At 32.8% G+C, this 13,502-nt stretch overlaps 1 protein-coding gene across 1 annotated transcript; it reads left to right on the top strand.

Annotated features, from left to right (window-relative positions):
* Positions 1-6,926: 6,926 nt before the first annotated feature.
* On the top strand, positions 6,927-12,501 carry LOC127792572 (phosphatidylinositol/phosphatidylcholine transfer protein SFH9-like). Its single transcript, XM_052323104.1, has 11 exons — positions 6,927-7,149; positions 7,272-7,300; positions 8,128-8,211; positions 8,295-8,348; positions 9,066-9,143; positions 9,299-9,352; positions 9,498-9,557; positions 9,644-9,739; positions 10,503-10,604; positions 10,692-10,772; positions 11,833-12,501. Exons 1-11 carry the CDS (start codon positions 7,095-7,097, stop codon positions 12,115-12,117), a joined length of 978 nt encoding a protein of 325 aa, XP_052179064.1. The 5' UTR covers positions 6,927-7,094; the 3' UTR covers positions 12,118-12,501.
* The last annotated feature ends 1,001 nt before the right edge of the window (positions 12,502-13,502 follow it).

Genomic DNA, 13,502 nt, shown 5'->3' with positions numbered 1-13,502 from the left:
CCAAAATGACTTTCTATTATTTCTTTTTCCTCGAATAAAATTCCTTAAATAATTTACCACAAATCCACAAGTAAATTTAACATCTCCATAAAAATTCTCGATCATATAAAACCATTAACAATTAAATACTGAGATTAATTACTATTCTTCTAAAATACAAGGACATTACAGCTATCTTGGAACGCTACCAAATTCCTCAAATTCTTAAATATTCAATAATTATAAATAAATTATCTTAATTTTCAAAATTTAATTAATTAATTCTCAAATCCACCAATTATTAATAAACCATAAATAAATCATTTCCCATAAATCACCTAAAATTACTTTTTATTATTTCTTTTTCCTCCAATAAAATTCCTTAAGTAATTTACCACAAATCCACAAGTAAATTTAACATCTCCATTGTTGAGCCAACTTAGTGTACCTAAATTTATTTTGGTGCTTTGATAAATTACAAAAATGCTCAATTGTTGAATATGCAAATTAAGACCCCTAAATGTTTCTCAAAATATTTCTTATATATTTAGTATTATCAAAAATTAATGTTTTTATTAAGTTCATATTGCAAGGACTTTTTAAATAAGTTAAAAATTATTTTTCAAAAATTGGACCAATAAGTCGACTTAATCGTAGATAAGTCAACTCGATAGAGAGCATGTTTTATGCAGGTTTTGGCTAAGTCAACTCAGCAAAAAGGCATTTTCAGCTAAGTCGACTTAATTTGTTTCGCGGACAAAAATTTTTTTAAACGATATACAGGTCACCCTAGTCCCTATATATACATCATATGCACGTCAATGAAAGCACTTATGTCATTCTGAAATCTCAAAGCAACTAGAAGAACTCTCTCAAAGATCTATCGTTTCTCAAGGCTTACGTTTTCAATTCTGTATCAAACGAAGAGTCTACCATTGTTGGAGATCGAAAAGCTAAATATTCATATCTCTATCTTCGTTTGATCTAAGGATATATTTATCATATTTAATATTTTTCTGTAACTGATAATATTCATTGATTGTTTAGAGTCCAAGTGTGGACAAGTATTGTAACCTTTAAACTCGATTATGATTTGTATCGATTGTCTAGATCTAGATTTATATCTAGGCGTGTATGTATGTTCGATCTAATTTCCAAGGTAAGCTAAGGAAAAATCTTGGCGTTGATTAGATTTAGTGGAACCCCAATGATGGTTAAACCCTGGGATAGTGAATTAGGTGTTTGAGATACATCGAACCACTATATATCGCTATGTTCATCTTCCTTTACTGCTTTGTTATTTATTGTGTTGATTTCAATTTTGCAATATTAGTTAAATAAATCGATTGCGATATTTTAAGATTGATTAAATAATAACTCAAATGATCTAATCAATAAGGTGTAATAAAATAAAATTTTTAATAAAAATTCTTCATTAATAATTCTCCTCAAAAATCAAATAAAATAAGCGAAAAGTTTAAAAGATTTTAACTACTCAATTCATCCCCTCCCCCTCTTGAGTAGTCGTTCATTAAGGGACCAAGATCCATAAAGATTCTCGATCATATAAAACCATCAACAATTAAATATTGAGATTAATTACTATTCTTCTAAAATACAAGGACGTTACAACTATCTTGGAATACTATCAAAGATCATGTATGATCCAGTTGGATGGAGCATATCTGAAAAAGAGATTGGATTATGATGGAAAGATTTTAGAAAGAAGGAAATATCTATTTGAGTGTCACATTTGAATGTATTCATAGGTCAACTAATTATATTAATTCGTTAAATTATAATTGTGAAAACAAATTTTATTGAATAAGTGATAAATTGAATTAAGATCTAAATATGAATTAATGTGACTTGATAGTTTTGGGGTACAACATACAGACTCTACTTGAATAATGGAGTTGCTATATATACCTAACAATTGTATAACAATACTATCTCGAAGAAAAAAGTAAGCTAGTCACACGACCTATCTGTCTGTATGGAACACGACCTATCTATCTATATGAAACTTACAAAGAAATGAGAGTATATGGGTATGTGAACCCATTATGTGCAAGTGAAAAATTTAGTAAATCCGAGTTATATACTTAGGTTGATTTGTCCATAACGAGTTCCAGATCAAGATCAGACCCGAATCTGAATCTACAACCAGTTGTGTACAGTTGCAAAGAGAACAACTGTTGATTGCAGTTGAATCCCATTTCCTCTATTCATGGAGGAAGTAAGCAGATGGTTGAAACCACCCGTACATCTAGTATATAAATTATTTGTATATACATAAAAGATGATGATGCAAAAATGGATACAGAAAACGAGTCTGTAGAAACTATCAAAATTATTCAAAGAATTCTTTGTGTGTGTGTGAGGTTTTTAGGTCATGAAAATAAATTACTTTCACTGTAATTTCGTTTCGTACCAGTAATTCAATCAATTAATCCTACTTACGCTGTGTAAATTAGGTAAGTCCGGTTCATTTATGATTCGTGTTTCATATTTTTCATACAAATCTAAACCACAGCATTGGCCACGGGTGATCAAACAACATAAAGATCAAAAAGGGAAAAAAGAACATTTTTTTATTAAAAACAATTTTATGGGAATCCTTATCTTGATTACTTTGTAATAAGCCATTAAAATAGTGTTTTCATATAACAAAAAAAAGTTATTTGAACACCTAAACTCGACACTTTTATTAATATTTTATATTAATATTTTAAACATTTAAATTAATATAACACATAATCCAAGACACAGCGTCGAATTTAAAATTTCAAATAGCATTTGCGTACGTGGTTGGGCTTCGGTTTTCGCAAGTTGGCTTGGCTTTATGTGAGAAGATAAAAAGGGGCTGAAAAAACAAAGAGACTACGCATTTGCTCGACGATGCATTAATTAGAATTTTAGGACTTTTGGAGATGATGCATTGAGGGCTGAATTTTAGGACTTTTGGAGATGGTGCATTGAGGGCTGTGCACGCACTTTGAATTTATTTTGTGCCCACCATTTGCTAGCTTTTGAATGTGTTCCCTTTGATTTGATTGAAGTTTAATTTGTTCGACTTCACCAGAATCATCCTTAAAAATGACGATGTCTTTCGGATTATTCAAGGTTTACATGTCAAAGGGTCGAACCCACAATATATATATATATATATATATATTATTGAATTTTGACTAAAGTCATTTGCAACTCTAAAATTTTATTTGAACCTGTGGGAATTGAGTTTTGACTAAAATTAAATAAATGTTTGGTGAATGTCAGATGAAATAGCACCCAACACGGATGCAAATAATGGAGCAAAGTTGGGTGTACTATTTTGACATTTTATATAGTTTGACCTAATGTGGTGGGTCTTGTGACTTTAGTTGGGTCATTGGCTATCCTAACAATTTTGGTTTGCCAGCCTAGTTTAAATCATTATTCTAATTTAAATCTATCCTAATTTTGGTTTTATTCACAAAGATTAATTTTGTGTGGGCAAACTTGACCCGACCCAATTTGGTTCTTGGGATTACCGTCCTTGCATAGTCCTCAGTCGCCTGTACCCTCAATTTTGGCAGATGAAGTAAATCGCAAGTGAAGTTTTTACCTTATTACGTAGGGCAAAGAATCGAACCCATAATCTATTGATACAAATACAAACTCATTATATCAGATGCAACACCTTGTTTTGAACATATTAGAGACGATAGGAGTATTGTTTTTACCAATCCATATGATTGAGAAATTTAAGCCAATGTAAAGAATTGTTAAGGTTAGTTTGAATTCGAATTTAGGAAACCCAACCCAAAATAGGATCAAGATTGATTTCTTGTAATCAAGCAAAGACTCAATGAGTTTATGTATGATATTTGGCCTATTAAATTTAATTAATTAAGGTATAATTGGATGACTATCAAATGTAAATGAAATTGTAAGTTTGAGTGTATTTTGATTTTGGAATTGAGAGTAAAAGTTTATTTCTTTTTTAAACGAGTTTACATAGTGAATTATGTTTCTCCCTCGGCCCATGAACATACGCAATATCTCTCTAATTCTAATTTAAATGGGTATAATTGAATTTATTTTTATTTATTTTATTTCACATTAAGTTATATTATTCAATAAAAAATTTAAAAATATTTTCTACAACTGAAAAATAAATAAAAATTGACAAAAAATTATTTTTAAGATTTTGGAAACAGAAAAAAAATCAAATAATATTTTAGATTTTAATTTTCAGGAAAAAGAAACAAAAGTTAAAATGAAAATTCTAAAAGTATAAATTAAATTATAAAAAGGGTATAGTTGAGGTGAGGTGTAGGTGGTGGGCCATTCAAAGCCGTACAAGGTTGGAAATGGAATTTGTCAATTGTTTTGGGGCCCTGAAAACCTTAGCGTCAAAGATCTCAACAAGCGCTTTTTACCTTTGAGTTCGGACTAAGTAAAACAATAATTATATTAATAATAATATAATAATAATACTTACATCCAATGGTTTCTCAAGTTTAAGTGAAATTACATTCGGACTCCTCTAATTTGAGAAATTAAATTAAATTCCCTTTTGATGACTTTTATATCATTTCCAACCTTTTGATGACTTTTATAGTGATACCTATTTTATTTTACTCTATTATTTAAGCAAATACCTATTTTGGCATCTTTAATTCTTAAACTTTTCAAAATACCCTCTTTTAATTTTTTTTTATTTCAAAAATATTCATGTCAGATATTTATTAGATATTATAATAAAATTAAAATTTAACACAAACAATTTACATTTATAATTGAAATTTAAACAACCACTAGCTTGTATAATCATCAATTAAGATTTATTTAAAGAAAAACTAAATTACGACAACCAAGATAAATCATTTGAAAGCAAACCTTTTATTTAAAATTTTGCATTTCTTTTTACTTGGACGCTTTAAGATATATATATATTTATACATATATATAAAAAGAGAGAAAAGAAAAGAGAAAACGTTTAAAATAATTAGAGAAATGAGAAAGGAAAATAAGGATGCGTTATATTTGCTTTTTAATTTTTAGTTTTGAATTTTAAATTCATTTTCAATTTTCTGTTTTGATAGTCTATTTTTTAAAAATTGAAAACACATTCTCTTTGTCATTTTAAAAAACTGTTTCTTAAAACAGAAAATTAGAAAACGCGTTCTCTTTGAAATTTTGAAAATAATTTTTTAATTATATTTTATTCAATAAATTTGATTATTCAGTAAATTAAAAATATTTAATGTTAATATATTATTAAAAAATATATATATTTTAAAGTTAATGAATTTTGTAATATTTTTTTATTATAATAATAAAATATAAATAAATAAATAAATAAATGTGTTTTGAGTTTAGAGTTTGTTTTAGATAGAAACACTCAAAACAATTTTTTGTTTTGAGTTTTCTTTACAAATTTTTTTTTCAAAAATATATTTTTAAAAACATTAAAGAGAACACGTTTTCATTATTTTAAAAAATTAAAAACTAAAAATGACTTGAAAATAGCAAAGAGAACACAACCAAAGATTTTTATATTAATGATCTAAACATTTTCATGTTTTATAATAGTTCAAATCAATAATAAGATTTTTCTAAAAAGTAAAAGAAAAAGTGAAATGAAAAAGAAAGAGAAAGGTAAGTTATCATTATAGTCGGTGTCATAATGTTTGTTGCAATCACATGGAAAAAGAGAATAAAAGTTTCGACTAAAGATAAAATGGTAAAGAAAAGTAAACAAGGTAGGGGAGGCGGGGAGGGCAAAGGTGGATAACATTTTGAGTAATTTCAAAAGTGCAAGGAGTCTGGACTGTAATTTCTAAAAACATAAAGGTATCACATGTAATTTTACATAATTTTAAGTTGGTCAGTGTAATTCTTTCGAAAAAAAAATAGAAAAGGAAAACGAACTTTTGAGGTGTTCGGTCAGTGGTGTCTACAAAATCACATCAGAAGGCACGATAGATGGTCATGCCAAGCATGGACTTTTAATATTTAATTATATTGAGGTGTTACAGGAGAATATATTTAATAATTTAAAATAATAATAACAATATGTGTATCATAACGTAATAATTAATATTTGGATTGGCCCACTTATAATATTCAAAGAAATCCCTCTTTAAAGACATTTACTTGAGCTTTTCATATGCTTTAAACTATTCATCTTTGTGGCAGGCACATATGGTCTGAAAGAGGAATTATTCGGTGTTGGGTCTTCAAGCAACTATTAGTAGTAGTACTAGTCGTTAACTTCTACTTATAAAAGGGATGGTTGTTAGAATTGGAATATGTTTTCCTCTCACATTCATTTCGGTGGAGTGTCCATTCATAGAGTTTGTTTTGTGTTTCTCAAGATATTGATTGGGTTTGGGATGCAAATTTTATAAATCAAAACCCTCTCCTTTTAATTGCAAAATGCATGTTCTTAACCCAAAATAATTAAACCACACCAACTTAAGTTTGATATTTTTAAGTCTCGACAAAATTTACGATATTGAATGATAGAAAAATGTGTATTATTTTGTAGGTTAATTTTTATCGTTCTTCTTTTAAAAAAAATAATAATAAAACAACGGTCGTAGATTTATCAAAATATTGCCTTGAAACTAGTTTTTTGTAATCATAAATTGCTCTTAATTACAATAACAAATGTATATTTTGATCATCAAGAAATGGTAATCAATCAAGTAAGAAATCATTTTGTTGCTAAGCGTGAGATGTTAAGTTTAATTCTTTATGATGCTAAGCACAATAAAGAAGCTATTGTTATTAGAGTCTAGTGAGTGGTAGAGATGAGATGATCCTTGGGTCTACACTGCACGAGCATTCAAAAATTTACTGGGAGTATATATGTATTAAGGGCAAATGTATTTATATATTATTTGAATTTTGAATTTGTAATTTGCCCCTTTTCCAGCTTGATAAAAGGACTTGTTCTCGTGACAGAGAAGGCCAGCAGGAAGGGCACGTACGTTCATTTCCAGAGGCCCTTTCTCTCTGCAATTTAGGATCTTCCTTTTCCTACAATTTCTGCGGGAAGGGAAAGATCAGAACTTGGAGTTGTGGGCTGGAACTGATCATTTGCAAGTTTTCTTTGTGCAAAAATGGTGATCATAACGCAGGACATGATCAAGCAGTTTCAGAAATTGATGCAAGACAGTCAGCTTCTCAAACCCCAATTTTCACATTCTAAAATTAATTTCTTCATCTTCTGCTTTGTGGGTTTCCCCATCCTCTGAAACCCTCCTAACTTTTTGTTCTTTTTTTGTTTGCTGTTGCAGTTGATGAGCCTCTCAGGATTTCCTTCAAGGTGCTCTCTCTCTCTCTCTCTCTAGAAGTGTTTATACGCAACTGATCAGTTATATATAGCTAGAGCATCTAAATATTTGGTGAGATGATGATCTGGGCATCTGAAGCTACAATTAATCTTGGATCTTTTTTTTAAAAAAAAATCTATAATTCTTTAATTTTGTATATGCGGGTTTGTGTGAAATTCACACTTATATGCTGGTGCATAAATCCTTCTACTGTTTTCATTTTATTTTGTTGCCTAAGTTATGGATTAGGCTTATGATCCTTTCTTTTAATTTATGATGTAAATTTAAGTTAACTTAATTCTCGATATTATGTTTACAAGCATGGATAGAAATGCTTGATCTTTGTTTTTGTTGTTCAGTGGAGGCAACACTACGGATTTAATCTTCAAATTTGTTTCTAGAGATTATTGCCAAGGATTTTCCATTGCCATGTTCTTAGCAGAATGAAGCCTTTTAACTTTCTGAATGGTGAATTCTTAATGTTCATCACGCTACCCTTCAAGAATGGAATGACCATATTTTTCTTGATCTATGCCAATTAGATCTCTAGAGTTTAAATTTGTCTAATCATTGGCATGTGTAGGTTTAGGTTCTAATTTCAAACGAACCCTGGCTGATTTTCTTTTACCTTCTCGAGCTCTTATGCTTCTAATACGCTGCTACATGCTTACAGACATAACTGGTTATTCCTTTCGGAAGAAATGAAGAAAAATATTGTCAATTTGATCAGATGACCAATCAGTTGTGAAGTCTCTGACTGTTAATAATTTCATAACAAAGCTTGACTATGCTTTTTTTTTTTTTTTTTGGGAACTTCCAGAACATACATCAAGGATATCCAACTGAAACTCTGGTGCGGTTTCTCAAAGCAAGAGATGGGAATGTTTGCAACGCCCATAAAATGGTTTGATGCATTTAAATTATGCTGAGTAATTGTGACAAATGTTGCCTAAAACTTTATTAACTGATTATGCTGAATTGTGCCAGCTGATTGACTGCTTGAAATGGAGGGTACAGAATGAGATTGACAATATTTTGGCGGTGAGTTGTCACAATTATTAAGAAACCAGCAAAGGATCATTATTTTTAGCTATCGTTTTTGAACTTTAAGCATAGAAGGAGGTGTTATGTATTGATTTATACTCCCAAGTGTGGCATAATGCAAAGTATTCATCGTTATAGTTGGAACTTTATATGGTGAGCCCATGTTTGAGATCAAATCTTTCAAAAAATTATCAGCAGTGTCTATACTGGCGGGTGTCATAATCTTCATGGCTTCTTTTGTATCTTAAGAGTTGGAAAAAGTTTTTTTTTGGTAAAATCACGACTATTATGTCATTTGTTGCTCAAAAAGCATAGAAGAAAAACCTTAAAAATCTAACAAAAGAACTGAAATTGAGGAATGTTACTATATATGGAAATCACTGAATCTTCAACTCAAATAAGCCTTTTCGCACTAATGGGGATACCCATCCAAATCAAATCTATGTAATGACGTTCACTGAATGCCCATACATTTTCCTTGAACTTTGGAGAACTTGATTTTTGGAATTGAATTCTTTGTAGAAGTTATACTGACTCATGTTGAAGTTAAATTCTGTAACAACCTAATGAACTTACCGAGATTAAGAACATTGACAATGTATAGATTTAGAAAATCTTGTAAATATACAGCAGTGTAAACTATGTTGATAAAACAATCCCTTCTAATGTCACTAATGATGCCATCACTAAGTTTTAAATTGTTTCTCTATGCAGAAAACAATAGTTCCTACTGATTTGTACAGAGCAGTGCGTGACTCTCAGCTAGTAGGAATGTCAGGTTACTCAAAAGAGGTAACTCATCTAATCTAATATATAATCAGTGCTTCAGCTTAGATTTTGTTTTTCCTAAGAACATTCTGAAGTTGCCTCATTGTTAAGGAAAAATTTTAAGTAATATATATCTCTGTGTGTGTGTGTCCTGCGACTCATTCCTCTCTTCCTTGCAGGGTCTCCCAGTCTTTGCTATTGGTGCCGGGCTCAGCAATTTTGACAAAGCATCTGTAAGGATAGGATTTTTGCCCCAGCTGTGTTGATTCTAATACTGGCTTACTTTTTTCTTTGCTAAACAAAACAAAATACAGGGATCGTTAATGTTTACTATATCCTTAACAGTATTTGTTTGTTTCAAATGTTGTTTTACTTTAGCTTGACTACTATCTTCAGTCACACATCCAAATGAATGAATATAGGGATCGCATAATATTGGTATGATTTCTTCATTTTTTAAATTTCTTTAACTTATATCCTAGTGATTTGTTCTTGTGGAGCTTAATAAATTGATCAATTTATAGCCAGCTGCAACAAAGAAGTTTGGACGGCATATTAGTACCTGCTTGAAGGTTCTGGACATGACTGGTCTGAAGCTTTCAGCATTAAACCAACTTAAGGTATCCCTTTGTTTAGCATGTTACTCCTCATCCATACAACCACAATGCATTTCCTAATTTGTCTGAGAAATTATCCCTGACTAACTCTCCAGTGCCTAATTTATTTTCACATTTACTGGAAAATAACATGTAGCCTTTATAGGTCTCTTCTTCTCTTTCTTTTTCTTGGTGCATGGGGCTCCCTGCATTGCAAGGGTCAGGGAAGGTCATATTAGTACACAGCCTGCCCTTTTTTATTTTTGCAAAAAAGCTGGTTTATCAGCTCAAACTCATGACATTGTGGTCAGAAAGGAGCAACAATGCCATTGCTACTAAGGCTCACACTCCTTTTACAGTAGGTCTCTGCATCAATAAATTTTCAAATGTCACATCTCCCCTAGACCTAGTGCATCTTTTATCTGGAAACTGAAGCTCTTAGAGTTACCTGTGCTTGTTCAATTTTGAACTGTCATCAATCTATATTCCATTGAGTGATTCCGAACTGTCTTTTATTCTGGTTATTATAATTACACATGTTATGCATGCACCATGGTTTTCTTATATTTGGAAAGGCATCTTATTCTATTAAATTCAATTTTTGAGGAAATCTAAAAAAGGGGTGTCCTCAGTGCACTAGGCTCTTTGCTTTGTGAGGGTCGGGGGAATGGTCATTTTTGTGGACAGTTCTACTATTGCTTCTTTATAAAAACTGGAACACGTGACCTTCTAGTCACAAATTTTTATCTTGCAGACATATTCACTTTTTTTGTTCTTCTATTTTCAGGTACTGACTGCTATATCTACAATTGATGACTTGAACTACCCGGAGAAGACAGAGACATACTACATTGTTAATGCACCATGCATATTTTCTGCATGCTGGAAGGTTTGCTTTTCTCTACAATGGAAGGTTTCAACTGTTCTTTCAATATAACTTTGTCCAGGGGACAGCCTGAAAAAACACTTTTGGCAGGTTGTGAAGCCTCTTTTGCAAGAAAGAACAAGAAAAAAGGTTCAGGTGTTGTCCGGTTGTGGGAGAGAGGAATTGTTGAAGGTATGAAAAAAGTTTCCAATCCTGGTTTTTTGATCAATTTTTCCTTTATGCTACTGCATTTTCCCTCGTATTTGTATTAAAACTGTCTGCTTTTGGTCATGACGTGCATGTCCATTTCTAAACAACTTGTAGAAGCACCTCAGATCTTTCTTGATGCTTGTTTATACTTGCATATTTGCTCATCATTGCCCAGCTTTTCCTTTCTAATTTACAGAGAAATGGTTAGTGGCGGTATTTAGTCCATTGAATGTTAGCCTATGCTCTTACTTCTGTCCTCTAATGCTATGGCCTATCATGGCTGTTGAATGGTGGTGCGATGGACAAAAGTCCAGTTTCTGTTGCTCCTGTATTAGATCTTGCAAGCTACACCTTTGGTATTGAAGAAAATTGGACCAAAAAATGCAAACTGGTAAAACCCTCTGTAATGATATGCAATGTATTCATTATCATGATCAAAAGAATTGTTAGATTCTGTGAGAAACTTGAGTGAGTGGCACAAAAAGATATAGGCAGACCAGAAAACAACGAAATCGAACCCACGAGAAACGAGTTTTGCACAGTGATCAAAAGAAAGGTATAATAGGAGTGAACTTGAATGCCAACAAATATTGCTGGTTGCACTGGGATGTGGAGAGAATGAAAAAAGGTAAGGAGGTATCCAAAAATTAAGTTAGTACTATCATGAAACAGCATGCTCAATGAGATGCGGTTACTGGGAATCTAAAACGGTAATAAGTTCGCATTTGAGATATTTAAAATGCAGAAAGAAGGTTTCTAGCCCCTTCAAGTAAAACTTTATCTGCTGAGCATGAACAATCCCTACGTTATTGGTGTGTTCTTTCTGCAGATCCTTGGATCCTGGGTGGAAACTCGTTTTATTGACTCTTGCAATTGCAAAGTAGGTAGCCCCCCCTATCCATGCCCTTATAGAGGAATAGCCTTGGATAGAGATGGCCGGAGGTTTAGAATTCATGTAGTCAATGCATTCATGTAGTCAATGCTTGTGATTGTTGTTATATATCAGACTCTTTGACATTGTCAATTTACTACCCGAACACAGGTAATGGATTATGCATCTCTCCCACATTTTTGTAAAAGAGATGGCACTGGAGTCTCTCGGCATTCTAGCAATCGAACGGCAGACAATTGTTTCTCCTTGGACCATCCCTTCCATCAGCAGCTGTATAATTACACGAAGCAGCAAGCTGCGGGGGCATCATTTAAACGAGAGTTCCATGTTGATGTGCCTGAACCAGATCCGGTAGATGCTCGAATTGCCAATACCATTCGAACTACATTCCAAAGCATGGGGTCAGTACGCGACCTTATGATCTATGGTGACTGAAAGCTCAGGACAAGTGAGTATCTTCAACAGCTATATAGCTGCCATCAGAGCCGATATGGTGTAAAATAAGATAGCTGGCCAGTAACTGTGGCCAGCCGGCCGGGGAAGGTTTTAGTTTAGGGATGTAATAGTAGCAATGCCTTGCTGCTGCACATTTGGTGGGACAAAAGCTAATCAGTTTTCCCAATTGAGACTAGATGTATAATTCTGTTGTTGACCAGCAATTCAATGTATGAATCTATCTATAATGTAAGGACACTGATAATTTGGCCGGCCGATTGCATCCACCAACTGCGTGCAGTAGGCTCAATAATCATTATCCATATGCATGCAATGACCAGCTCAGCTCTTTCAGCAGCAGCTGATTTCATTTGCTCATTAACACTCTTCTTTTCTTGCTCTCATCTGGCAAGGTGGGTCCTCAGTTTTAAACATTCATCATCCTCAGTGTTAATGTTAGATCCAAATTAGTTTGAATTTTTAGTGTTTTTCTATTGATTTTGTTATTATCTTTCGTGAACAAAGAAATCTTATCTTGCTTTTTGGTCTTAATTGATCGTAGCTGTGTCCTAATCCCGTCCATTGAGAACAAATATAATATATTATTAGAGGTGGACTGGCAATTAATGAATCCTAATAAGGCCCTTCCAAATGTCCTACTTGTACACATAGCTTACACCCTGGCTTACACTTCCGCAACAATTACACCATAGCTTACACCTCGGGAAAATAAAGTGAAATAAAATATTTTTCCTTTCCAAGGTCCAATGTATGTAAATTGTTTACCCGCCAAATGTTCTTTCTCTCTCTCTCTATCACACAACCTGTCTCACTCTCTCTTTCTCCCCTTCTCAGGACCCTCTCTCGACCATTGACTCCCTAGCCAACCTCTCACGATTGTCATTGTCTCTCTCTCTCTCTCTTTCTCTCCCTCTCACAATCGTCGACCCACCCGCCGGCCTTTCACGACCATCATCGTCACTCTCTCTCTCACGACTCTCTCTTGACCGTCACCCCCACTTGTCGACCTCTCATGACCGTCGTTGTCGCTATCGCTCTCTTTTTCTCTGTCGCTCTCTTGATCGTCGCCCCCACCTGTCAACCTTTGACGACCTTTGCCGTCACCCCCACCCACCGGCCATGAAACTCGCCAATCGCACCGTTGTCGCTGTAATACCCAAGAACTTTGGGATAATTGGGAAATAAGAATTTTATTAGAAAAATAGGATTCGAGAAAAATCGGTATCAAAATAGCCTGAGAGATTGACCGAATCGATTGCGGGGAGTACCCTAAAGCTTAAATGTCTAAGGAAATAGGAATGTCTTTGACATGTGTCTCGAAAAATAATTTTTAGTATTGAAAGAAATTGGATTAGAAACCGTTT

Source organism: Diospyros lotus, chromosome 15 (assembly GCF_014633365.1).
Source record: "Diospyros lotus cultivar Yz01 chromosome 15, ASM1463336v1, whole genome shotgun sequence".
Classification (NCBI taxonomy): domain Eukaryota; kingdom Viridiplantae; phylum Streptophyta; class Magnoliopsida; order Ericales; family Ebenaceae; genus Diospyros; species Diospyros lotus.
The sequence above is the reverse complement of the archived record's forward strand: the minus strand, read 5'-3'. Positions and strand labels throughout refer to the sequence as shown.

Excerpts from the sequence above, each read along its gene's own strand:
- LOC127792572 (XM_052323104.1), top strand. The coding sequence starts at position 7,095 with ATGGTGATCATAACGCAGGACATGATCAAGCAGTTTCAGAAATTGATG. Across the intron at positions 9,144-9,298 it reads TGTCAGGTTACTCAAAAGAG|GGTCTCCCAGTCTTTGCTAT; the intron begins GTAACTCATCTA and ends TCTTCCTTGCAG. Across the intron at positions 9,558-9,643 it reads ATAGGGATCGCATAATATTG|CCAGCTGCAACAAAGAAGTT; the intron begins GTATGATTTCTT and ends ATCAATTTATAG.